This window comes from Medicago truncatula, chromosome 1 (genome assembly GCF_003473485.1).
Source record: "Medicago truncatula cultivar Jemalong A17 chromosome 1, MtrunA17r5.0-ANR, whole genome shotgun sequence".
NCBI classification, from domain to species: Eukaryota; Viridiplantae; Streptophyta; class Magnoliopsida; order Fabales; family Fabaceae; genus Medicago; species Medicago truncatula.
In genome coordinates this window covers 33,162,504-33,190,045 of record NC_053042.1, presented here as the reverse complement: position 1 = coordinate 33,190,045, position 27,542 = coordinate 33,162,504, and the positions used below count along the sequence as shown (strand labels likewise).

The following is a 27,542-nucleotide window of genomic DNA, read 5'->3' as shown; positions in this document are numbered from 1 at the left end:
ACCTACTGAACTGTATAATATAATATTTCAGCATGGATCGTCACCCTCGTCATATGGAATGACTAGAAAAGGGTGGCTACTAGTGATGCAACCCCAATTAATGATCAGAGGAAAAAGTTTTATGTTGTTTTAATTACGTGTTAGTTATATGTTGTTGAATTAAGTTATTGCATTATGTTTTGAATAATATATTTTTGGTGGTGGCCGGGTTCGAACCTCAGACCTTGCATATATTATGCATTGTCGATACAAACAGAGCTAAGTTCATGAGAACTATGTTTTGAATAATATATATATTATTTAAACTTTCATTATGTTTTAATTTACATCAAAGATATTGTTCATTTAAACGCTAAAATAGTCCGAATTCAAGTCAATTTTTTTAGGGTGCAAGTTCAATCCGGATTACAAAATTTGGACTGCCTCAACATATGATTCTTTTGTGAATAACACATTTCATAGACAGTTTTTGTGGTCCACAACATCCATAAACCCCTATAAATAAGTGTTTTCGGTTTTCACACAAACACACCAAAGTAACCATGAAATTTTTTGTCATTGTGCTGAAGATCTTTCTCATACTGTCGCAAATAGAGTGCTCTCTATTTGACGGCATGATGAAGATCTTTAGCATGGTGCCAAAAATATAGAGATAGATAGATAGATACAAAGCTTCTGAACTTGATATATAAGTATGAACATCAAGAGGTTTCTATGAGTTAGATCTTGTTGTCTGCCAAATGAATAAGTCATTTGGCAAGGTAGCGGGATCTAACTCAAAGAAATCCTCTTGAAACACCTTGCATTTCTTCATTATGTTACAGATGTAACTCCGAAGAAGAGGTTCTTATGAACTCGATCATGTCGGCCTGCCGATCGTAACATGTCAGTTGGCTAGCCAGCATGATCGAGTTCAAAAGCTCCTCTTCGAGCACCTTCCCAAAAGATTCATCTTTTATATTATTATGAATTTTTTTTAACTGATTATTTGTCTTATGTTGTTTCTATTTATGTTATGTACCTTTGTTCTATTTTTTTCCAAACCATTCGCCACAAAAACGCTCCAAATACAGGGTGCAGTTTGGATTTTATAATCCGGACAAACTCCATGCATTTCAAAATATAAAATCCGGAACCCCTCAGTTTCATTTTGGACGGTGGCGTTTCACCAAAGGTTTGGACGGTTAGTGGGGTGTTAAATGATTTTTTGGACAGCTTAGGTTGTGGAACACGTTTTATTTGACTGTACTTAAGACCTATGACTGATTTAAGGTTATAAAAAGGCTTGGATCTTCAACAATTTCCTTCATTCTTCTTCACCTCCTTTCTTACATTTTCTTCAAATTTTTAGTTTTTTAGGTGTGTCTGTGGTGTCATGGTCATTGTTGACTGTTCATACGACCCCTACAATTTCATTGCAGCTTATGTGGGGGTTATATAACGGTCAACATAGACCCTTAACATCAAAGAAAGACACAAAAATTTCATATCATATTTGTCCGGATTTTAGTTTCCGGAAATCACTAACAATCTGGTTCGAAAAATAAAATCCGAACAAAAGGGTAAAGGACTCAAAACCTTAGGGTCAACAATGCTACAAGACTCGTATGTGACTTCAATGAAGCTAATCGCAAACCCGTCCCTCAAACAGAACCAATCCCAGCTGTAGCGAACTGGTTTCCTCCTCAAGATAACTGGGCAAAACTGAATGTAGATGCAGGTTGCTTTAATGATGGCTTTACGGTTGGCGACTAGTCATAAGAGATCACACGGGAGCTGTCAGTTTGGCTGCTTGCAAAAGAGAAGAAGTGGATTTGAGTCCTATGTTGGCGGAGGCACTTGGTTTGAGATGGTGTCTCTCAGTTGCAAAATATTTGTGTTTAAACAAGGTGGTGGTGGAGTTCAATGCAGCTGCTGTTGTGGATTGTATCAATGTCAAGGCTATAATGGCTGCAGTTGATCCAATTATCCAAGATTTGCTGTTGCTCATGAGTTAGTTCAAATGTCCAACATAGTTGGCTCTAAAAATTGGGTGGGGAATGTCCCACACCAAATTTCTCGCGACCCTGTTTCTGTTTTTATCTAATGAAATATTTGCACTTCAAAAAAAAAAAAAAAAAATCACTCAGCAAAAGGAGTATCAAAACAGAACACTTGATAACCCAACAAGGTTGTTCCATATTACAACTCAAATTTGCTTCTTTATAACAATTGCTTTTCTACATATGCGCTGGAGCTCACGTGCTGCTGCCAAAAAGGATTCTGCATACACAACGTAAGAAAGAAGAAATATGCACTCAGATAAAGCATCTTGGTCCATCAACACGACGATGTCATACAAATACACAAAGTACAACTAAGGGCATGTTTGGACTAATTTATTTAAACTTACCTACTGACATAAGCACTGCTATTTAGGAGAGCTTATGAAAACAGCTTATGACGTGTATGTAAGTCGTTTTCAGCCTTTTTTTCATAAGCTCTCTAGGATAGCTGATGAAAACAGCCCATAGCTTATACGAGAATATATTATGACTTTATTTTATCATTTACTATAGAAATAGCTCAAAGCCTTAAACATAAGCACTTACATGATAATCACGAATGCTGTAAGCGTTTAATTAAGTTGATTATGCAAACATGGTCTATGTACTGAACAAGATATATTACCTTTCCAAATGCAGAAGGATTTCTGATTGATAGGTGAACCAGTTATTGTCTGAATAACTTCAAATAACATATTCTGTGGAGTGCTCCTGAGCTCTTGTACCACTCCATATATGGTTTTCCCATTCTCAAAGTAAATATGATTATTTGGGTGTTTCGTCTTGCAACCAGCGTGCCTTTCAAACTCGTATGCGTTAATAACCTGAAGAAATGCAATATTAGGGAGAGCAAGTTGACTTCAAAAGGATTCTCCTCTACGACGATTAAACAAACTTGCCTTGGAAAAACTACACGACGGACAGCTGCACAAATATCCAGCACCTTTTATAACAGCTCGAAGTTCCTTCTATTAAGCATAGGAAGAACCAGACATGTGATCAAAGATAAGCTACTGCAAAGATGAACTCATCAGGAATACAAAATTTTTACCTCCCGTGACCAAGCTTTATACTTTACAGAGACACCATCCAGCATACCAGTGGATAGCAAACTTCTGACGTTTGAAGGGAAGTTATTTGAAGTAGCCTTTTTGGACATTTTCATCTCCTCTTTTGTCTTGGGAACATTTTCAGTTTCAGATGCAGACGTCTGACCTGTACTTAGAGGTACTTTAGAGCTTGATCTAACCAAACCTCTTTCTTTTGCAACTTGTGACATATGTGAAGGCGCCTGACCCATAAACAGCCCGTAGTCGGAAACAAATAAGTCAGATGGGGTTGCATCGTCGTCGTCGCAGCCACCAAAGGATATAATACTGCTTTCTCCTTTATTATAAGAACAAGAAACAAATGGCATGTCATTACCCCTCTGATGGTAAGTGTTACCCATTGATATGGTGCCATCTCCAGCCTTATTGAATAAGTGGTTACTTAACATAAAATTGTCATGGGCCTTGTTGTAAGCTTGAGCAATAGACACAACATTACTATCTACATTACTGTACCCTTCATCCATTGATATTGCAGTACAAATATCTGTGTATGTTGAAGGTATTGATAACTTGCCATCTCCCTTGTTATAAGATTGACTCATCGACACTAAATTGTTCTCTGTCCTGTCAAAAGCGCCACCCGTCAATATTACATTGGCATCCCCTTTGTTGTATGAGAGACATGTTGATATTGAATAATCACCTTCCTTGAATGCATGAGTATTTGACACAATGTTGCTAACCCCTCCATCATAGGGATTATTGCTTGGAACAGACATGAAATTCTCAGACTCCTTCTCCTTCACCTCATTAACTTTGACTTTTCTAATCCCATTGTGATTAAAAACTGGTTGAGAATCTTCTAGTGTAGTTGACATTGATAAACCAAATGAGGCATCGCCCCCAAAAGGATCCAAGATATCCTTTCTTTCCGCACTCAACTTATTATCTATGGTTAAAGGGCAAACATTTGTGTCTTCAAAATTCATAATTGCAGCACCAGGATCAAATAGTTGTGAAGTAAAATGGCCAGTTAAAGAGTGAAGAGTAGAATTTCCCCATGACAAAATATTTGAGCTGAGCATTCCTGACGATAAACTGTTTGGAGCCTCTACTGCTTGTTTCTTATTGGGAAACAGATCCACTTCAAGGCCATCCATGAAGGACTGATTAGAACGCTTTGACTCGAGTCTAGAAGAATTCTCATATGTCATGTCGTCACTGTCATTCAAATTCCCAGAACTCTTTCCCATCCAAAATGGTTGATTGTCGAACGACTATCACAAGAAAAACATACATTAGAAAAATGCACCCAGCAAAGAGTTGCATATAGAAATAAGTTTTAGGATGCTTCTTATACCAAGTCAATATTTTAAGGAACTTCTAAAGTACACTAACAATAGCCTATTCAACTGATAAAACAGTTATTGGTCAGAATGCCATGCAAATAAAAGTACAAAAATCATGTCAATTTCTAATTAAAGTTGTAGTACTTGACACTAAAAGTGGACCACAAAAACATATGCAAGTGCAACAGCAAATTAAAATAACTAATAGCCCCAATGTTTTTTTTTCTTCTTCTTCTCTTTCAAGATATCACATTTAAAACAAAATGGTAAACAGTTGAAATTCAAACATCAAACACAAACAAATAATCCATTCTGGGAAACAATGTTAACAATTTCAAAACAATACATACCATTTCCTTCAAAGTAAGCTCATAAGAAGAAGCACTTCAAGTCATCATAAACTAGTAACAAAATTTTCCTGCACAGAAAAATGAACAACAACAACAACAAAAGATTGATTTAGACGAAAATCCAACATGCAGTGAAGCAGTTCAACAAAGTGGGAAAATGTATTTAAAATCGGTTTTGATCGATACCGTGATTATTGTGCTGGGTACATTTAGAAGAGGTGATTGGAAAATGGAAAGTTGAAACCCTAAACTTAGGATTCGAAGATGATCGCGCGTGAGTGCAAGATCTCTAACAGAGAGTTCATAGATTTTTTAGGCTTTTGTGTTTCTCGGGAAAGTTAAACGATGGTGCTCCGCACGATCCTTCTGTTAGACGTCATCTTGTACGTACACGTGCCATGATCCCCTTCTCTGCTGTGCTGTTAAATTAGTATTAAGTTTTTCTTTTTTAAGGAATTAATTATTAAGTTTTACTATTTTATTTCCATAAAAAAAGTAATGTCTTTATTAGTATCAATTAATTTGTTAAAAATATTTTTTTTGCTAACCCCAAGATTTTTGGAAGGGTGGTGATAATCTGATCGATAATTAATTGTTTCTCTCAAATATAAAAAATAATATATTTTGTTTTATTCATATAAATCACCACTTTAAGCATAAATCATCTATTTAAAAAGAGAAATGATTTGTACAATTATTTTTTCAAAACTTTTATGACAACTTTATCTTTCCTACATACATTATATTTTTATTTTCTCTCTATTACTTTTATTTTTGTGTCCATATCTTTTTTTTTTGTAAAATTATAATTGTCTCAAAAATTATCAATCAATATAAAAAAAATAAAGACCACTAACACTAGGTAAATGATGGCAAATAATTCCTCTAGGTAAAAAAAACTATACGAAGGTCTATTCTAAGTTTAATATGAAAAAAAAAAAAAAAAAAAAAAAAAAAAAAAAACAATTCTAAGTTTGATATTACCTTTGACTATGTGTGCAAAAGAATATTACATTGACTCTTTTTGGTCAAACTATATGACGTCACATAGAAACAAATGTGATACAATTTTATTCTTTTGATTTATTAATTTTAATATTTGTAATATTTCTTTCCTTCTTTTGTTTTAAACTTTCTTTCCTTATTTGATCATATTTATTATTTGAAATAATTAAAAATAAATAGTGATACCTTATATGATCACACGATTGTAACCAAAAAAATATATATATGATCATACGATTAATTAATGTTTGTAATTGTCGAAACAAAAAAAAACATGTCCACATTCATCAGGCTCGACAATATATATAACAAGAAACTGATCAAAGGTTTCAATATCATTCTATCGGTTAATCACTTGGGCAAAAAAGATGGTAGCAATCTCTAAATCTTTGTTATTAATCACTTAAGTTTCTTTGTTACTAACGCATGGGTCATTTTAAGAAGTTAATATTCACTGGAAAAATAAAACAATGTAGTTCGCTTGAATATAAAAATTATCGTGAATCAAAACATAATGTTAATTACCATAGACTTTGTTATTGTTCCATAATTCTAGTATTTAGTTCCTGTTATTTTAACATAACATATAATTTTAAAAGGGAAACTGAAGTTCGTTGACATGCAAATAGTTTTAATAAGTAAGAAAATGAATAGTACACAAAAAAGTCCTACACATTACGGAAAACTTCTCTGTAGATCACATTTGATGCAACATCGGTATCATCGCCGTCCTCGTCATTAATCAATATCTTAAACCACCCCTCGAAGTAACCCGTGATATTGCGACGTACAACTGTCCATGTGAAAAAACAGGAGATGGTAGGTAGACACCAACATGTTCTAGCGACTGACCCTGACTCTTGTTAATAGTCATTGCAAATGAGGCAGATATCGGAAACTGTCTTCGTTTAAATTTGAAAGGAATTCTATTATCAGATGGTGTTAGCGATAACCTTGGAATAAACACCTTCTCACCGATATTAGAACCAGATATTACCCGTTCTTCGAGCAAAAATTTTCTCATCTTTGTAATGATCAATCTCGTACCGTTACATAAGCCCAAAATTTGATCTATGTTCCTCAGTAACATGACACGTGCTCCTACTTTCAGTCACAACCGATGATTTGGCAATCCGGACGCCACAATGGTGTTGAGGAATTCAGGAGTGTGGATGTCATCTACTGCGTCACCATCTATGTTTTTATGATAAGGTGTATCGTAACTCAAATAGATTTTTTCTTCACCAGGAATCAAGTCTAACACATAATCATTAACGTGTTCAACAATAATATTCTTTGGTTCCAATATTGCTCTACTTTGAAAATATTCTGCTTTACCAATGTTTCCTAACAAATTTGGGTAAGTGTTGTCAACGATAGATGCAATAGGCTAACCTGAACTTGGAATAAGCAAGTCGAACGGGATAACAACATATATGTCGACATCATTGATTTCCCCAGTTGTACCATCCCCAACTCTTAAAACCCAGTCAGAAAACAATTCCTCTCCTCAATGTCTGATTCAGATGCGCCGCTTAGAAGCCTCATATCTTTTGTAAGCGTAAGGACCTCACAGTACCTCCACAAATGAGATGAGTTAATTGAAGCATGGACAACTTCTGGCCTCATACTTTTTGGCATTACCGGTAATATTTGTCTGAAATCTCCACCTAACACAACAACCTTACCATCGAATGGTATGTCCTTGTTTCTTTCGTCAACGGCCTTAAGAACATCTCTCAAAGATCGATCAAGTGCTTCGAAACAATGCGTGTGCATCATTGACGCTTCATCCCATATGATAAGTTTAGCCTTGATCACCAGCGATGCCAACAGTGTATTTGGGGTAACTCCACACATAGAGCATTCGTCTATTATAAAAGGGATGTTGAATGCAGTTCTTCCACCAGGTATAAGCAAGGCAGCAATCCCACTTGATGCACATGTCAAAACCATCTCACCATCAGACCTCAAAGCAGCACATAAAGTCCTCCAAAATGGGGGGGGGGGGGGGGGAAGATGTTTCACGGAAGCGGAGAAAGTTTTTAACACCAGAGACTGCTACTGAGTATGAATGTTCATGAATATTCATGAGTGTTCTTGGTGATATTAATATTTTTTGTGGTGTTTGATCCAAAATTTCGGAGAGAGAAAGATGAGAAGTGTTTGTTGTGATTTGATTGGTGATTTTTCTGACTCTGACTGATTGCAATAAATGACAGGCATTAAATAGCCTGCAATTAGGGTTTCTCTGATACATTGGAATGACCAAAATACCCCTGACTGAAACTTGGAGAAAAATACTGCAATGGCCAATGAAATGAGGACACATGGAATGGACTTAAAAATAAAAATAATAAATAAAAAAAGAAGAAAGAAAAAGAAAAAGGATGTCACTTACGTGACTTTCTTTTAAAAATGTTGACCAAAAAAAAAATTTGATAAAATAATAAAAGCAAAAATTAAAATTGTCCCTTCGGAACCAATTGAGGTACTTCAAAGTAACCTCCCTGCCAAATTTCGACTGAGACGACTAGAAAATACGGTGTTTTTAAAATGAGGAGAAACTTTTTAAACGTTTAACGTGCGAGCGGAAAAGAAATTTTAACTAAAAGGAAAAGGAAATTTTATTTATTTACAAATACGTGCAAAAAAAAATTAATTAAATAAATGTACGAATAAAAAACTTTAAATGCCTAAAAATACAGACAAAGTGGTTTTAACCGTACAAAAATGTGAACAAAACTTTTACCTACTCAAAATACGAATAAAAGATTTTCCCTACTTAAAATGCGACAAAAAAGGTTTTAAACAACTGAAAATTACTAATAACAACGATAAGAAAATTTAACTGTTTGAAAAAGCGAATAAAAATATTTTAACCAACAAAAATACGAATAAAAAATATTACCTACTTAAAATACGAATAAAAATATTTTGACGAGCTAAAAAACAAATAGGAACCTTTACCTGACTCAAATACGAATAAAAGAAACTTGACTAATTTAAAATGCGGAAAAATATTAATTGGTCAAAATTTAGGGTATGACACTAAGAATTAACTTGTTAGTAATTAGGGAAACAAGTGCCTAGCTGTCCGAAATAAGTTGTAACCTAATAGAACCATTCTCTTAAAACCCTTAGTAAGGTAGATGTAGATTAGGACTGCTCGTTTCTAGAACTAATAAGAAATTGTAGAGATAGTGTGATATAGTGTCCTAAGATTCATAGATGGGTAGACCTAAGGGAACCTTGGCTTTCATTGCCTTGTGAAACACTGGATAGCCAATTTAAATTTATGTTTCAATTACCTTTGAATTGACGAGATCCCGTACGTAAGGACCACCATGCGATTAGTAGGTGCAGTTAGCCATCAGAGGGATAGACCAAAGTAGGTTAGTAACGTCCCAACGACCTCATCACTTGTATAGTCTACCTAAGATAAATAAACGCGACATACTATTACTTATTATCCAACAATATATATACAAGGAGATTCAAAGTATCCTAACCGCTTCTTACTTTTTTGCAACCAAAACAGGTAAACTTGCTCTGTTGCAAACAGATAAAAATTGCAACCTAACTTTTATATCGTCAACTTACAAAAATATGTAACGCGAATTGTTTGGATGAAACGACAATCACTATGGATACGATACTCTACTTATCACTTTATTACTTGATAAACAATTTGGTACACTTGCCATATCCGACCATCAAATGACTGATGGGGAGACAAAAATGTTTATGGATGTTGCAAGTGGAAGATATTCATATATGGAGAAAGTTGAAGAGACTCATGGTACAAAGGATCAAGCAATTGTAAAGGAATCAATGTCCATTAATTAATTTATTATGATGAGTGATAACCATGAAGATGTTAGTTATTACCTTTGAATTATCCTCATAATTTACCGATGTCTTGAGTGATTGCATGGCTAACTCATCTAATTTGCGTCTACTTAAGATTTTATAAACTTGTTTAGTTGTAGTTTTTATTTAGTCATTTGGAACTATTGATGCCTGTTATGGTTGGTAGTATAGGCAGACTGCACGATTGTTTCAAAGTTGTACAAATATGCAACGTTGAAATCAGGAGCTGCATCGTTGTAAGACTCTTGATGTCTGTAGTACAATCGCACGGACGTGGGACCTTCAATGGAGAAGCTTGAGGTCGAAGTTTATGATTGGTAGTGCGAAGAAGGATAAGGAATACATTGATTCCTAATGGATAAGACAAAGAGAGATGCACATGGGAAATTACCAAATGGCAAGACATGGGTATGGACAAGTCTTGTATTATAAAAAGACCAATGAGAATGTTGTGTCAGGGGTCTACAATTTGTCATCCAAATTGAGAGACCTTTTTTAGTCAGGGTTAACAGCCACTTGAGGTCTTTCAACACCTCATCCATTCCATTGATGTACATGAGAGCTAGTTCTTAGAGAGTTGAAGTGTTAGGAACATTTTGATTGAGTAATGCAAAAATATCACTTCTCTCCTTCAGGGTTGTAATATTTATTTGTAAACTCTAAACTCTTATATTGATTACTACAATTTTTTTAGGGAATTAATTACTACAATATTATGTTTTCATTATTTTCTTCTCATATCTATATCTTTGTGTTTAATCTCATCATGAGGTAAAACCCTTTGTGGTTAAGACATGATGATGTTATGATAATGTTTGCATAAGTTTAGTTCGTTGCAAATTTAAGTCTCTTTTAAACAAATTGTATTAACTCTAATTGTTAAAGTAAAATTTGATCATTTTTACCTTTATTACCGAATTTCATGAGCTCATAAAAGGATGAGAATGAAACTCATTGTTTAATTTGATTTATGTTTCTAAGCTTCAAAAATATAAATACGTTGAAAGGTTGTTTGAATATCTATCTAGATTTCTTGTCATAGGAAAAAGACTCAACCTTTCTAAGGAAAATGTTTGAGATATGACCTTAATAATGTTGCATGGTTAACCTGGTAGTTGTGAACCTCGAAAGAGTAGTACCCCATGTTAACCATGATGATTTTGTTAGAAAACCCTCAAGGTTACTTGGTCTTCAAGAAGCTATGTGAAGTTGCAACTCTCTATATCTTTGTAAATATATTTTCATAATGATTAATTGTTTTTAACTTGTAACCACACTTTGTCATTTGAGATCCTTTAAGTATTTTGTTGTTTTCTCAACTTTTATTGTTATGTGTTTTTTATTGAATTGAAGCTTGAAAACTATACGTGTTTGTCTCGTATTAGTAATTGTATGGACCAAATCGACGAATATAAGATAGATTCGATTATCAAACTAACTAAGACAAAACACATATATGAGGATCAAATTGTCTTGAAAATTTGGTATCTGGCCCATAATCGACTAATCCCTTAAAAACAACGTATGAACTGACCAAACAAATGAATTACCAACATTGAGAAGATTCAAACATGAGAACTTTTGTTTTTTTCTTCCTTTGAAAAGAGGATCAACAGCGTCCTTCATTTTTTCCCTTATGATCAGAATTTGAGAGGAGCATAATCCGAAATCTTATCATACCCATTAATACACATTTTTTTGTCAAACTTTCTTTATTTGTAAAAATTCATGAGTTTCTCCAAAAATTATATGAAACCCCACTAATTTGATAAGATATGTAACACCCCGTTACCTAAAATCAATTTAATAATAAATAAACATGCATCAGAGTAATTCCCAAACGGGCATGTCACACTACATTTTCAAAATTTCTTAAATAAACTATATTAATTTCCCACTTATTCTAATTATTATTAAAATAAACTATACAATAAAATAATGCACACCATATAAATCATAAATATTATTTAAAATCACATAAAAAATTCTAAATAAATCCAAAATAAATAAATTAACGATTAGGGCGTTACAAGATACATGTTGATTTAATAAATAAATCAACTGTGTTGAAAAATGTGTATTAAAGAGTGTGTAGTTAACCCTTACTTTGGAAAGAGATAAAGTATACAAATACAACTCATTTTCGAAAGGAAAAAAAAAAAAAACTTAACCCGAAAGTGAAACGGTACCTAACAGAGGATCTATAAATACCCCTTTCAAATTTTGATATAAACATTTCAAACCGAGCCAGAAACGAAACGAATCACCGATTCTACCATTTCGAAGAAGAAGATGGAAGAATATTTGCAATACATGAAGACTTTACGCTCTCACATGAACGGTACGCACCTTCCAATTCTTCAATCCTTTTCACTTCAGACCTAATTTTACATCAAAATCTGAATTCGAATTCTGAAAACTGATTTCAGATGCGGAGGATCAAGCCGCAAAGATTTCAGCTGAAGAACAAATGCAGATGACGAACATTCGCACTTTAGAAATCGACATCGATTCAGGTTTCGTTTCAAATTCGCGTTCAATTTTAGTGTTTATAGTCTAAGTAATGAAACAATCAAAATTTGTGGTTATTTCGTAGATTTTGAATCTGATACATCGCAATCTCTTGTATTATATGTTGCGGTTCAGTTTTTGTTCAAATTCGCGGTGCGTTTAATGTCATTTCCATCGATCTGAACACCGTCTATAGTCTAAGAACTGAAAAAAACACAATTGCTAAATATATGAAACGAAATTTCTCACTATTATTTGCAGTGGTTTAGTTTTCCTTCATAATTGTGTTTTTTAATGTAATTTTCATCAATCTGAACTGTCTGTAGTCTAAGAAGTGAAACAATCAAAATTTCTATAGTATTGGTAGATTTGGAATCTCATACATGAAATTTTTTCACTATCATATGCTGTGGTTTAGTTTTTCTTCGGATTCACATTGCGTTTAAGTGTAATTTTCGTTGATCCAAACATGTTCTATAGTCGAAGAACGGAAACAATCAAAATTGCTATAGTATTCTTAGATTTGGAATCTCATACATCAAAATTTCTCATTATCAAATGCAACTGTTTAGTTTTCGTTCCAATTCACGTTGTGCTTTAATATCATTTTCTTAGATCTGAACACTGTCTGTAGTCTAAGAAGTGAAACAATCAAAATTTTGTAAATATATGGAAGTGGAACCTCAGATTGTAATTGCCGTAAATTTTCAATCTGGTGCTTTTATACAATTCTAATTATATTATATGTAGCGAAATCTGAAATTGCACAAGTGGTTGAGGATACGGAAAAGATGAATAAGTCAAAGGTTGAGATCTGCTCAAAGATATTTGAAAACCAGAAAAAGCTTGCTTCGTTGGATTCTGATACATCCAGACTTACACAGGTAAAAAGGATTGTGTCCTTTGATCTTATTAATGTTATTTCCGTTTGCAATGTGGAACTGAAGCTATGATGAATCTAATTTTTATAACTGAACTTGGTTTTTGTTTTTTATTGCGTAATCAATGGTCCTTTCTAGTGGAATGCATGATATATTCAATTTCATCAGTTAATGTTTTGGTTTTTCAGCAGACATGCATAGTTATTATATCATAAACACTTATGTTTGGTATGTTATTTGTGCTCTCCATACTGAACAACTGTTTACATTCTTAATGTAAAAATAGAATTTGAGGTGGATGTGAAGAAAAGACAGGACCTGACTGTTTCCATATGTTGTATTGGGACTAAAAATAGCCTGTGAGCATATGTATAAGAAATTTTTTTATGTTTTTTCAACTATTTACACAAATGCTTATATTATGACTTAAGAGATAAGTGCAAATAAACTTGCATGTAAAGTCATGTGTACACTACACACATCAAATTGTAGTACAAACTAACATGTAAAAGCTATAAATTTATGACTGTAATAATATATTTTTAAAAACTAATTCATTAATTGTTGCGTCTTTGATTTGACTTTCGAATTAAGTGTTAAGTCTGGAGTCAATTTGGTAGTATAAACTTTTTATAACTCTATACGGGGCTTTGGGATTGATTATGAAGAATTTGGAGCTTATTTCTTGTTTTGATATATGCCTTGATAATGATGAAATAAAAAGAAAAGAAAAGCCAGGAGAGGAAAAAGAAATCCGATGCCTTGTTATGCGTTTCTGATGCTGTTCATGAATATTTTTTCCATAGACTATGGAGCTTATTCGACAAGAGAAAGTTGGATTATCTGCTAAACTATCAGAGAGAAGGTAAATGAGGATACTGAGTGAGTGTCTTGTACATTTTATGGTTATCCATCTGAATTGATTTTCATTTTCAGAGCCTACTATAGCAAGGTTGCAGAGGACATGAGGGCCAAATTCCAAAAGCAACAGGTTTGCTCTTATTATTGGATTTGATATGAATGGTGCATAGTTCGTTACCTTTGGAGTGGCAGGCTCAATGCATGAAATAATAGACACCTGGAAACAAATGTTAACATCAAAAGGTGAATTTACCAGGGAAATAATACCATTTGAAATACATGGTCAGCATGGAAATTTGGTTTCACAGTTTTTCACTCAGATAGTCAACATTAATGATTAAGACTCTCAATGTTTTAATTTGTTCTTTCACAGAGTTCGTTGCAACTAATAGAAATCTTTGGCAGGAATGGATCAGAACTAAGAAGATTAGCATGGAACTGAAAGAGCATGAGTTTGTATGCCTTTTCTTTATTCATACAAATATATTGAGATCCTTATTTAGGACTCTGGATTTTTTTTTGACAGCAACCATAATTTTATTAGGAAATAAAAATCAGAGTTACAGCAGCATTAGTGTCAAACTGAGTTGGGAGAGACCCCAACCAAGTCCTATGACCAACATGTTTTGACAAACTAATTAGGCTATAAGAAACAGAATTTAAACTATCCTTAACAAAGACAATATTTGTTATGTCCAGCTCTGACATAAGCTCCTTGCAGTATTGAATGATATGATCAATAGAAGACACAACTGATTTAGAATGATATGAACAATAGTGACAGTGTTCCAATTTAGAGTTTTGACCATCTGCAATAGTGCAATCCCCATCTAACCCCCAATGCTTCAGCAATTACAGGGTCTGTTTCAATCGATTCTTTTGCCTATGCCGAGCGAGAAACTGAGTTGAATTGATCACCATTAAAATCTATTGGGTCCAACACCTAAAAAAAATTGAGTGGACTTTAAGCGGTTAGATCTCCCACATAAGGACATCATGTGAAGTCCACACATGAGAGAATCCAAATACAATAAATCTGATAAGTTATTGACCAAGATAAAATAAAGAAAATCTCCTCCAATTGTCAGATCTTATTTACATCTTTACTGACAAGTCACTGCTAGTTACTTACATGTTGAATTTATGCAGTTCAACGATAAAGTTGACGAGCAAAGAAGTGAAGCTGAAGGCATGGCTAAACACTGAATTGAAAGTCCACATTTTTATTTTTTAATATTAATCTTCTGATTGCAACCTACAAGTTTTTTATATTTCAAAGCTGTTTTATGAAACTAAATTGATGTCCAAACATTCATATAATACTTAACTTGCAGGGAGGACTAGTGCTGATGGTAACCGTGCCATAGATAACCTGGTATTTTACCTTTTTCATCAATCTGTGCTTCACAAAGTTGGAATCTGGTAATTTATCTTTGTCTGACAGGGGAGTGATGCAAAGAACAACTTAATCACTGACTTGGATTCAGCTAAAGCAAGGCTTGATGAAATTCTTGTTATGAAATCCAAGGTTCTCATGGACATTAACAAGGTACTTAATTGCATCCTTTTTAGACTGTCAATTATTCATTAGTATTACTCAAGTTATTGATTGCTATTCATTACTCTAGTTATTGGTTGCTTGTGTATTAGTTTTGATCCTGTGTATCATTTTTTTATACCATATGGTAAAGCATTTGAAACTTTGTTTCATATATCCCCCCCTTCTTCTCTTTACTTTTTCTAATTTTCTTCTACAAACAACTTCTACAATTTTTTTCCCATTTCATCTGCATTTTCTGTATTACATACTGGAATGTGTGCATCGGGCATCCTATTTACCATGATCAAGGTTGAACACTACATTTAAAGTGAAAGCAGAATATTTTGAGCATCTAAAATAATTGTCTTCAGAATGGGGAACTTTGAATTTGATTTATATATTATGTTAATATTGTTGTTTATGGTCTTTATGGTTTCTTTGCATCTTAATATTGTTTCTTTTTCATTCTAGATAAAACTTGCTATTGAGGATGTCAAGTGCAGAGAAAATGAGTTTAAGGTTTGTAATTCACTAGTTCTGCAGAAAATTTAGAATTGTGTGACTATCATGCACATATATAGAGAGATGGAGAATACATTTTCATCTCTCTCTCTCTCTCACACACACACACACACAAACACAAATATTTCTATATATTGATTTAGCTTTTCTTTTAACTATGAAGTGATTTAGATTTTCTCTAAACTTATTTTATTCTTTGTTCCAAATAAATGATCAAGCCTGAGCTAAAAGCAGCTGATATAACCGCTCTTGAAGAGGAATATAATGCTCTTTTGTCCGACAGAGCTGGAGAAACCGAATACTTGCAGTCTATGGAGAAACAAGTAGGGAAACTCAAGGTAAAATAGGTTTAGTGCAATGGAAAATTTTACAAGTTACTTAAAGTAATTATCAACAAAATAGGTATAACATGTATGTAAATGCAGACAACAAATCTAAATAATCAAGTCGCAATATATTACTGATTTTCTGTCCTATGTAAAAGTCGAACGCATGTTTTAGTTTTCCCCTGCAATCATGGATATGTGCTTCTGATTTTACAGGAGATCAATCAAGTTATAAAATGTGCCTGTGGTGAGGAATACAAAGTTGCATTGAATACACAGCTGCAGTGTACTTGAACATGAAAACTTCTGGAGGCTGTAAATTCAGTTGTTCATGCAGATCTTGGTTAAGATATGAATTAATACATTGTAATGGTTCCTTGGATTCTGATTGTATTTTTCATTCAATACACAGATTTAAACTGACAAATGAACTAGATAGTATCTACAGCTTCCCTATTATAATAACAAGATACATAGTGTTTTGCTTGAGTGTTGCAATATTATTCAAAGTCCGTACTTATGCAAAATCCGATTTTGTAATTTCCTATCAATAAACAAAACTTGGATATATCGCAAATCAAATTAGATAAAAATCGTCTGTATAAAATGAATGAGATTTATTCAGTAACCCATCTTCTTCAAGTTGATGCTAGCTGATCAGGTAGCATCAGTTTGTAACAAACTCTATTGCGTTTTGTGAGCCTTGGTTAGCATATCAACTCTCATGCGGAAGAGAATTGACCTGATTACTATCCATTACATTGTTAAAAGAACTTTGCTTGACCTGACCTACTCCCATGCATATACTTAGTAACTTTCAAACCCTTTTGACTTAATGAGGAATTAATTTTGCCAAACTGGACTCTCTTTAAAGTAAAGTATCTCAGTCATTGATGAAAAAAAAGGTTTCATATTAACATATTTTTTGTAATCATGGATGTGTGGTATCAACTGTTGATTTATTCGTTAAAAAAATTATTTAAAATGGATTGCTCTGTGTTAGGTTAAACCCTGCTTAAGTGCTTACTAGTTACTACCTTATCACATAAAACAACATCAGTGTCTCTGAGCTATATCACTATAAGTTGTGACCTACTCTAGTTGCATGTTTGGAACCACGACACATTTGCTCCAAACTTACGTCTACCAAAAAGCTACATATTGTGGCTTCTATATTTTTCATGGTCAAAGTGCCTCGAAACATGATAATCAAGCAGCAAACGTGCGTCCAAACACATACTCGTCACATGCAAAAACACATACTCTTCACGTACAATTGAATTGAGTGTTTGGTAGTTATTTTTTTAAAACGGTTATCATAACTTTTTTCTTCTAGTGGCGAGTATACACTCAAATACCCCCCTCAAAAAATAAATATATTCTCAAATAAACATACAAGGAGAGAATGTGGTGACCCGGATTTGAACATGAGATTCCACGTAAAATATCCTCACAACCAAACTACCATGTTGTAACAACGAGGACATATAGATTTTCATGACAATATGGACTTGTTATTGGTCGACATTCTAAAACTATTTTACACAATCTGGACATTTGAAACTCATTATTAATTTTGCATTGCACTTTATCCTGGTTGATACTGTGAAACCAAATTAAGTTTTTTTTAGTATTTATTTTCTTTGTACCAATCAATAAATCTTAGCGTCCTCGTGAGTTTAGCTCAGTTGGTATAGACAATGCATAAAATATGCAAGGTCTGGGGTTCGAACCCCAACCACCACAAAAAAAAAAACAATAAATCTTAGTTAAATTAACTAGTAAATTCATTTTGATACTATACCACATCCAAAAGAGTATCTTCAAAGGTTGCAACATTTTTTTACGGTTTTTGATGCTCTATCTTTGACTTTTTGATGCTCTATTTTTGATAAAAAAAAGGATAATTATATGTTGACATTTTGTAACATAAAAGATTAAATCAGGATAAAAAAAAAAAAAAGATAAAGGACGAGAGTGTTACTTAAAATAAAGTTAAGAGACCAATTGGATAATTTTGCCTGTATATATAAATGAGAAAAATACACTCAGAAGAAAAAAAAATCATATTTAATTTGTTCAAAAACATAAACTAATATTCACATTTTTTATTTATTTTCAGTTATAATTTTATCAATTATCCAAAAAGAGAATATTATTAATTATTTTAATTTTTATTTAATATGGAATTATTATTTTTGTTTATTTTTTTATTTATATCTACATTTTATTAGATTTCAATTTTATATTTTAAATTATATTTTATAGAGATAAATTAGTAATTTATTTTCTAACCCTATTCTACTGATTTCTAACCTCGAATCGCTCCTATTCAAGATAAAAATTATAACTAGAGGGATATGATACTATAGCTTTCAAGTTTAACTTATCATATTTTGTTGTCTAATCAAACATTATATATATTTTTTTTTGTCAGGTAGTCTAGTGGCTATAATAATATAATAATGTCTCTTATCTTCTCCACCAAATGGATAATGGCACGAGGTGTCTTACAATGTTAGACCGTTTATTCTCTTTTAGTATAAACCAATTTATTCCTTTTTAGAACAAACCATCAAATTAGTTCTTCACTATGTAAGACACTCTCAAATAGCTTTATGAGATTATGAATACTTTAAAAAGGTCGCTTTATTAAATTGTCAAATTAGTACACAAATATAACAAGTCAAAGACTAATTTAAGATATTTATAATCTAATGAATAAAGTGTCTTCTAATGTTAAAGATTAATTTGACAGTTTATTTTTTGATTTGATAAAAATAATATAGGTCAAAAGTGCATTGAAAAAATATATCAATAAACACTCTTTATTCTCCTACGCTTATTAACACTTATTTTTCTTTATCTTTTCTCCAACAACATCATCATCAAATTATCACATTTATTACACTATTCATATTTACACAATATTTTTTTTAAAAAAAAAGGCACAAAAGATTGACAATAATAAACACATTTTAAAAATGAAAACCTCTTTATTAGATAAAAATAAAAAAATAAAATCTTAGGGTGTGTTTGGTTTAGGAGAGAAGTTGTGAAGAGAGAAACATGTAAAAGAGAGTTTGAAAAGAGAGAAAAAAAAAGAGAAATAGAGTAGATTTGATGAATTGTTTGGTATAAGAGAAAGAGAGAAGAAATAGAGAAGAGAGAGGTGTTGCTTCTTAATAAAAGTACTATAATACCCCTATGTTAAATACTACCATTTCTATCCAAATTAATTCAATTCTTTGTTTAAATTCAGTCAATTAATTTAACTACTTATTTTAAATGAAACATAAATTTTTTTCTTCATAAATTTAAGTATTTTTTCTACCAATAAAAAGTGCAGTGTTTCGTAAATGTTTTATGAAATATTTAAATGGGAACATACACTTGCAAAATAGCAAAACTGTTTAAATGTTTTGTCAAATATGTGCTCATTGTAGCCGATATATTTTTTTTTTTTCGGGTTAATTATGTTTTAGGTCCCTATAAATAGGCGTATTTCCAACATTAATCCCTACTTAAATTTTATTAAATTTTTGGTTCCCAACGGTTTTTTCCGTTAGCGAAATAGGTCCTCGCTGTTAATTGTTGCTAATTGAGCAAACAGTGAAGCACAGTGGATGCCACATCTGACTTTTTTTTGTTAGGTTAAATATATTTTTAGTCCCTGTAAAATTGAGACATTTTAAGTTTAGCCCTTACTTAATTTTAATTGTTGTTTTAGTCCTTACAAAAATATTATGCACTCAGTATTAGTCCTTGTTCAATTCAAATTTGTTTAATTTATGCTTAAACTCTTAAGTTTTTTAACAATTTTTTTTGTAGATGTGTTAAGCATTACTCTTTGGTTGATATGTAGGCATCTTGTATACTGCCACTAGTTTTGCATGAAATGGGAGCATATGGGTTGGTTCGAATTAATATGAAATTATTTTTCCACACTCATTCAATATTTTGCCTCTGGTTAATGATATTAGGTTATACTCAAATAATCTATGTCGCTTCAACATCTTTTGGTCAACATCTTTTGTTATGATAGACTACGTTTTCTTTATCTTGACGAAATAGGTGGAATGACTATCCCAATGCAAAAAATATTCACTATTTTCACTATCTTATCGATGACTTCTTTTGCATTGTCGGACATGAGTGATTTTCTTGCCGAATTGATAGTTTTTTTTTTGGAATAATTACTAGTAAAAAATATCTTTTCATGATGAAAATACTATCATAACTAGTTTTAGTAGGCTTTTTTAGTTCCTACAATTTTTTTTTTCTAATTTTAGTCCCTACTAAAACAAAGTTTGTTTAATTATCCTTAAACTCTTAAATTTTACTTCTAATTGTTAAAAAAATTAAGAGTTTAAGAATAAATTAAACAGAGACTAATATTGAATGCATAATATTTTTATAAGGACTAAAACAACTATTAAAATTAAGTAAGGACTAAACTTAAAATGTCTCAATTTTATAGGGACTAAAAACATATTTAACCTAACAAAAAAAGTCAGATGTGGCATCCACATGTGCTCAATCAACAACAATTAACAGCGAGAACCTATTTTGCTAAAGGAAAAAACGTCGGGGACCAAAAATTTAATAAAATTTAAGTAAGGACTAATGTTGGAAACGCGGTGTCCTAAAACATAATTAACTTTTTTTTTACACTATTGCTCGTAATTAATTAAATAATATGTGAAATATATCATTGCAGTATACTTACACGTATTGATTTTCAATAAAGCCAGCGTTATGCCTGCTAGTTGAAATTTAAAGCAATGAACTAAGGGTAATAATGGAATATCATGGAAAAACATCTCTCTCTTTGCCTTTCTTCTCATATCAGCGAAGATTGTAACCTTACTCTCTCTCTTGTGTTTCTCTTCAAACAAACACACCGTAAAGCAGCAAAAACTCAGCAATACCCCCTTGTCACCAGAAACAAGTTTGATTCCCACTGAACTCCACTCGCCGGATAAACGCAACCGCAGTTCGTCATCAACCGCCAATAAAGGTGAAAAAACTCCGTCCAGCTTTTCCTTCTTCCATTTTCATTTTCATTTTCATTTTCAGATTCTTCTTCCCCTTTCTCCGTTTCTCGTAGCGCGCGATTTCCTCATTTCTGATATAAATATAACTTTCATTTTCTTTCACATATTCTGATTTTATGAAGAAATGAAATTATTGGGTTTTATACATGATTATGTTTTTGGGTTTTAACAGAGATAAAAGTGTGATTACGAATCTGAATGGGGTATCTTCAATTTGGAAGACATGGTGTTAGGCAGATTATTAGATTTAAAGATGCTGTTAATGTTAATGATAGTGTTGTGGTGAACCGACTCATGTATGCATCTCAAGGATTGCGTTACAACAGGAAGCTTCAAGTCATTCTTACAACTGTAAGTATCTATCTCAGGGTTTTAAATTGCGGCCGCGGTAATGGCTGCAGTGGTGAGAACTACAGTTAAATGCCGTGTTATGTTGTGATTTTCGGCGACATTGAAAACCACTATTGTATATCTATGCAGTAGCACTGACACTTTTCAACGAAGGCATGTCCGGCACGTGTAAGTGGCCGATACGACACATGATATTACATTCAATTATGTCATTTTCTCAAATTATTACCGGTGTCAATGTCGTGTCTAGTGTTTGTATCAATTCATAGTTGAATCTCTAATGGTTTTAAATAGTGGTTATGGTAACGGTTGCAGTCGGGATCCTTGATGTTGTGGTGAATTGCGATCAAATGTGGCCTATGCCACCTCAATCGTGGCTGTGTTGTGGTTCGAAAACATTGAAAACCATTATTACCTATCTCAGGCTTTTAAGTAGTGGTTGTGGTAATGGCTGCAGTCGTGTTGCGATCTATGATATTGTGGAAAATGGCCAATGCGACCACAATTGTGGTCACATTGCAGTTTGGCAACATTGAAAACCATTATGCTGTGGTTTAGATTGCAGTTGCATACCTTTTTTTAAACCCTTATTTATCCCATGGTTTTAAATAGTGGTTGTGATCACATTGTGGTCTTTGATACTGTAGAAATGTAGTCTTTACTTCAATTGCGGTAGCATTGCAGTTTCAGCAACATTGAAAACTATTATATTGTGATGTAAATTGTGATCCCAGACCTTTTATTTAAAACTATGAAGCACGGACACTCCTTTACATGCCCGACACCGACACATATAATTACCACTAAATCATGTGATTTTCTCAAATTATTAGCAGTGTCAGTGTCGTGTCCAGTGTCCGTATCTGTGCTTCATAGTTTAAAACCCTGATTTATCATGTTTTGTTTTCTGGGATTGGATTTGATTCAAACTTATGATGTTTATAATTTTCAATTTGTAGAACATAGATAAGCTGGGAAAAGCTGGTGAAACTGTCAAAGTTGCTCCTGGATTTTTTCGCAACCACCTAATGCCCAAGCTCCTTGCTGTCCCTAACATTGATAAGTTTGCTTATCTCCTCACTGAGCAGCGCAAGGTTTTCTTTTGCTCCCTTATGTTTGTTTACCTACTTATCCATACAGTTATTCTGTCAATGTCAGTCATCATTATGTGAATTCATGTCTTTGCATTGTATAATCTTCATAATAATTAGCGTGCCATAGCGGAACATGTTGTTAAGTACTGGCGCTATTGCGTGGAAAAATTTGAACAAGTCACTGTTGTTCCGTTATAAGTTATATAGTACAAAAAAGTGGCTAGAGCGGCACTACAACACACTATTGTGTAGCGGAATCTGAACCATCAGCTATTTTGTGATATGTGGCTGACAACATTGTTATGGAGTAACTTTAAATTCTTTCTATGAATCATGACAGTACTGTCAGATTTCTGATCTGAAGACAATCCTTTCCCTGTCTTTCTTTGTTTATGTGAATGTCTGTGCAGTAAATGTAACGAATATCGAGGCCTAACTCATCCCTACAAATCCGGCTTGTACAGTGAGGAGTGCCTCCTCTTTATAAACTCTTCTCAAGATTCCTATCTATCCGATGTGGGACTAAATCCCACCCGAGAGTTGGCCGCTAACACACCCCCTCACGCTTCAGCCCGGCCCAATGGGCCTGAAGTGTGGAGATGCAGGAAGCCCAACGATGGACCTGATAGGCTCTGATACCATGTAACGAATATCGAGGCCTAACTCATCCCTACAAAACCGGCTTGTACGGTGAGGAGTGCCTCCTCTTTATAAACTCTTCTCAAGATTCCTATCTATCCGATGTGGGTCTAAATCCCACCCGAGAGTTGGCCGCTAACAGTAAACACTGTCAACATTATATTTCTGTGCTTGTATGATTGAAAAATATACATTTGAATACTCACACGGCTATTCTTTGCAACAAGTTATGTTGCCTTCATCAATTGCTAGAATCATGTTTTAAATGTTTCAGATTTATCAACCTACTGAAGAAGTGAAGCAAGAAGATGTCGTTGTTGTTACCGAGTCAAAGGAAGATTTGATGAAAGAGTATGAAAGGGCCGGACTGATTCTTGATAAAGCTAAGCTGGTTAGTAGTTTACTCTTCAAAGATTTTCAAGCCTGTTTGATTGAGACCATTTGTGGTCCTTTTTTGGGAATAATTTTCTAGTCAGACGATTGTTTCATATTTATTGCCATTCGTTGAGGAATTTGCCATAGCTAAAGTGTAAATGAACTTTTCTGAAATGGTGAATGTATTATAGTTCACTTGTTCAATTGTGGTTGAATTGGTGTGAAAATTTATTTTAAAAATTATATAATACGATACGGTAGAGTTAGGACAGTTATTGTATGAGGTCTAACCAAAGTCAAATGCAAAGGCGCATAATAGATCGATATGAACATCGTGAGCTGTCACGTAATAAACCCAGTTGTTGCTTCTATTTCTGTCTCATTCCCTTCGTCCATAACCCGGGCTCGAATAAGGAAGAGATAAGATGACCCTATATTATACAGTAAGCTAACAAAATTTTACCATGTTACTGTTTTTGGGTTGAATTGTAAATGTTAAAGCAATTACTAAAAAACTTCGTTCAAACTGGTTCTCCGTCATTGGTTTTGGATTTGTTCAACTAAACTCCATTTGTTTCCAGCTGGCAGTTAAGCGGACATGCCACTTTACTTATTTATGGGTTTTCTTGTTGATTCGTCTGGCTTGGTTTTTTTAAACTATGATTGTGATGATACTCGCAAAGACAGCAACTGCTGAAGTTTTAGGAGAAAAAGTTTACCAGATAATTTGATAGTCTTTCATTTTTAAAACTCACTAGTTAATGTGATACTCTAATAGGTCTTGCGGAGGTTAATTGATGTTAAAAAAGCGAAGGCACGTGAATCAAAAGACGAGCCCTTGGAGTTACAGATACCAGTGTCAAAAAAAGCTCTTGTGGCCGAGGTAATATTTGTTCTTCATTATTTAAATGTTTTCTTGATAGCAACTAAGTAACAAATTAAAACTTTACGATGTTAAAAAAATGCAACTAATATTAATGCCGCAAGATGGACTTTCTTGGCCTGTTTACCCTTTTGTTTTGTTGATATATTCAGACCAACAAATTCCCAACCTCTTGGAAACCCTACTTTTATTTTGGTACAAACCTCAATCTGTCCCAGTATTTAAGCCCTTTGGAAAGAATTACAAGATTGATAAAGAAACAAGAAATCCTATAAGAAATCTCTCAATCCTAGAGCTGACAGCCTAGGCAGAGTGGCTGAAAACACTCCTAGTCTAGTAATAATTACTCTGCGTTCCTTCTCTCCTTTATTTCTCTATATCCTACTTTTACAAATTCTGTAATATTTTTTATTTTTTTTAAAACAAGAGTAGTGCAAAGCACACTACCCAATTTCATTCAATAAAAGGAAGAAACATACAACAAAGCAAAGCAGAAAAACAAACTAGACTAGGAGCTAGTAACTCTAAAATTGGGCATCCCCAACATGTTTCTAACAACTTCACTTCTAATGACAGTAGGGGGATAGTTCCACCAAACAAATTCATTGCAATCTAAGTCTAGGCTAGCTAAACTATCAGCACAGGAATTTCCTTCTCTAAAAATATGAGAGACCAAGAAATTCATATTTTTAGTGAGTTCTAAACAATTAGCCCATCTGTTTCTTAGAGAGCAAGGAACCATATGAGCAGATTTGAAGGCCATTACCAGAAGCATAGAGTCAGTTTCAAGCCATATGTAACCAATTGTTTTGGTTTGCTATTTCAATTGCAAGCATGGCACCATAGATTTCTGCAATGAAAGCAGATTCTGTATCAAGCTTTTAAGCAAAACAGCCCACAGTAAAACCAAATGAGTTCCTAAAGATGCCACCACAAGCTGCTTTAATAGGATTCTTCAAAACAGCCCCATCTGTGTTGACTTTAAGCCAGCTTGTTAGGGGGGGATGCCAGATCACTTCTTTAGTGATTGTAGCCTTTGGAGGGTGAATGTTGATTTTGAGAGCTTTTAGGAAAACAAACTCTCATATCAACAGCTGAAGTCTTAACAGTTTTGTTACCAGAGAGAGATGTGTTGGAGATGATAATGTTAATTGCTGATTTCCAGTTGATCTTCTTGTTATGGAATCTATTTTGGTTTCTGACATACCAAATTCTGTAATAATTAACTCTTCATTTTATATTCTCCATCATGTATCTCCCTCTCCCTTATTTGGTGAGTCTGGCTAATTCTAAGTCCATTACTATCATTTGCTAATGTATCTTACCGTTGTTAATTGAAACTTGGAAGTTCAAAAACCATTTCATAATACTCCCTCCGTCCCATGTTAACTGAGCATTTTGTTAATTTTACACATTAAGAAAAAGTGTACAAGTGAAAGAGAGAGAGAAAATAGGTTTGAGTGTCTTGTCAAGTATTGGTGCATTCATTCTTATCATAAATGCAAAGTAGAATATATTGAATTGGGAGTGATGAAAGTAGTATTAATTAGAGTTATAATTGGAAAAAAGTAATTATTATTGTATTGAAAAGTGAAATGGGTCAATCTTTTTGGGACAATATTTTTTTACAAATGACTCAGTTATTATGGGGCGGAGAGAGCATTTTGTTATTTCTCTTTTGTTATCTCTTACTCCCTCCGTCCCATAATAACTGAGCCATTTGTAAAAAAATATTGTCCTAAAAAAATTAACCCATTTCATTTTCCAATACAATATTAATTACTTTTTTCCAATTATAACTCAAATAATACTACTTTCACCACTTCCAATTCAATATATTCTACTTTCCATTTATGATAAAAAAGAATGCACCAATACTTAACAAAGGCACTCAAAATCATTTTTCTCACTCTTTCACTTATACTACACTTTTTCTTAATATGTGTGAAATGAGCAAAAGACTCAATTATAATGGGACGGAGGGAGTAAGTTAATAAGATGAAAATGGATCCAAATTTTCTTTAATAAGAACCCAATTTTCAAATAAGATGTGGATTGCAACAGAAACTAACATTACAAACCAGTATAGTTTTCTTTGATATGATAATGTGCTGTAGATAGAGCACAAGCTAAAGCAATCATCTGGCATGCAATACAGACCAAGGATTATTTATTTTCATAGAAATTATAACATATAGTATATTACTAACACTGTCATATCACAGGGTCTTTTATTTCTTCTCTCTCCTATATACATAAGCAACCCTCTTTCATTGTTGTGTCATTTTTAGGTTGCAAGACAACTCTGTGTGAACATCACAGCTGAAAATCTGCATCTTCCAACACCTTTATCGACCATTGGAGAATATGAGGTGCCACTACGTTTACCGAGGTCCATCCCTTTGCCGGAGGGCAAGCTTAATTGGGCTTTGAAAGTTAAGATCCGAAGTAAATAAGTTAGTTATCTTGTTGAACCCAAGTTTACAAGGGTTCTGGTTTATACTGATAAATTCAACTTGAGGATTGCAGAAGTGCAACCCTTTTCTAACCGTATTCTTTGTCCTTAGGTGAAATCTCTTATTGTGTTAGCATTCTCTTTTATAAAACTTTCTACTTGTCAAATGTTTCTTCTGACTTGCAAATGATTTTGATCCACCCAGTTCTGTCTTAAAATAATCATCTTCGTATCCAATTCGGATTTTGATGGAAGTTTTGTAATTTACCCCTTTTGGAGGAAGTACTACACTTCTCAATTCAATTGCATATGACGTTCTTAGTAGGTCACATTATATGGTTGGTTATATAGTTCAGATAGTGATGCAGTTTTA

At 33.3% G+C, this 27,542-nt stretch overlaps 3 protein-coding genes across 3 annotated transcripts; 2 read left to right on the top strand and 1 right to left on the bottom strand.

The window, feature by feature from the left end:
• Positions 1-2,134: 2,134 nt before the first annotated feature.
• LOC25484103 (uncharacterized) lies at positions 2,135-5,143 on the bottom strand. The gene is made up of 6 exons (XM_013612860.3): positions 4,983-5,143; positions 4,797-4,864; positions 3,097-4,374; positions 2,945-3,013; positions 2,671-2,869; positions 2,135-2,262 (listed from the first exon to the last, which is right to left on the bottom strand). The coding sequence occupies exons 2-6, from the start codon at positions 4,797-4,799 to the stop codon at positions 2,189-2,191; spliced, it is 1,623 nt and encodes a 540-aa protein (XP_013468314.1). The 5' UTR covers positions 4,800-4,864; positions 4,983-5,143; the 3' UTR covers positions 2,135-2,188.
• Positions 5,144-11,856: 6,713 nt separating this feature from the next.
• On the top strand, positions 11,857-16,805 carry LOC25484102 (uncharacterized). The gene is made up of 12 exons (XM_024778981.2): positions 11,857-12,015; positions 12,104-12,190; positions 12,936-13,069; positions 13,873-13,931; positions 14,003-14,057; positions 14,333-14,383; positions 15,077-15,116; positions 15,262-15,302; positions 15,372-15,476; positions 15,939-15,986; positions 16,208-16,327; positions 16,532-16,805. Exons 1-12 carry the CDS (start codon positions 11,967-11,969, stop codon positions 16,607-16,609), a joined length of 867 nt encoding a protein of 288 aa, XP_024634749.1. The 5' UTR covers positions 11,857-11,966; the 3' UTR covers positions 16,610-16,805.
• A 4,354-nt stretch (positions 16,806-21,159) lies between these two features.
• Positions 21,160-27,467, top strand: LOC25484100 (50S ribosomal protein L9). The gene is made up of 6 exons (XM_013612855.3): positions 21,160-21,335; positions 21,545-21,723; positions 22,683-22,817; positions 23,731-23,847; positions 24,610-24,714; positions 27,006-27,467. The coding sequence occupies exons 2-6, from the start codon at positions 21,571-21,573 to the stop codon at positions 27,168-27,170; spliced, it is 675 nt and encodes a 224-aa protein (XP_013468309.1). The 5' UTR covers positions 21,160-21,335; positions 21,545-21,570; the 3' UTR covers positions 27,171-27,467.
• The last annotated feature ends 75 nt before the right edge of the window (positions 27,468-27,542 follow it).

Excerpts from the sequence above, each read along its gene's own strand:
- LOC25484103 (XM_013612860.3), bottom strand. Across the intron at positions 3,014-3,096 it reads ATAAAGCTTGGTCACGGGAG|AAGGAACTTCGAGCTGTTAT; the intron begins GTAAAAATTTTG and ends TATGCTTAATAG. Across the intron at positions 2,263-2,670 it reads ATCCTTCTGCATTTGGAAAG|AATCCTTTTTGGCAGCAGCA; the intron begins GTAATATATCTT and ends TTGTGTATGCAG.
- LOC25484102 (XM_024778981.2), top strand. The coding sequence starts at position 11,967 with ATGGAAGAATATTTGCAATACATGAAGACTTTACGCTCTCACATGAAC. Across the intron at positions 15,303-15,371 it reads ACCGTGCCATAGATAACCTG|GGGAGTGATGCAAAGAACAA; the intron begins GTATTTTACCTT and ends TTTGTCTGACAG. Across the intron at positions 15,987-16,207 it reads GCAGAGAAAATGAGTTTAAG|CCTGAGCTAAAAGCAGCTGA; the intron begins GTTTGTAATTCA and ends TAAATGATCAAG.
- LOC25484100 (XM_013612855.3), top strand. The coding sequence starts at position 21,571 with ATGGGGTATCTTCAATTTGGAAGACATGGTGTTAGGCAGATTATTAGA. Across the intron at positions 23,848-24,609 it reads TTCTTGATAAAGCTAAGCTG|GTCTTGCGGAGGTTAATTGA; the intron begins GTTAGTAGTTTA and ends ATACTCTAATAG. Across the intron at positions 24,715-27,005 it reads AAAAAGCTCTTGTGGCCGAG|GTTGCAAGACAACTCTGTGT; the intron begins GTAATATTTGTT and ends TGTCATTTTTAG.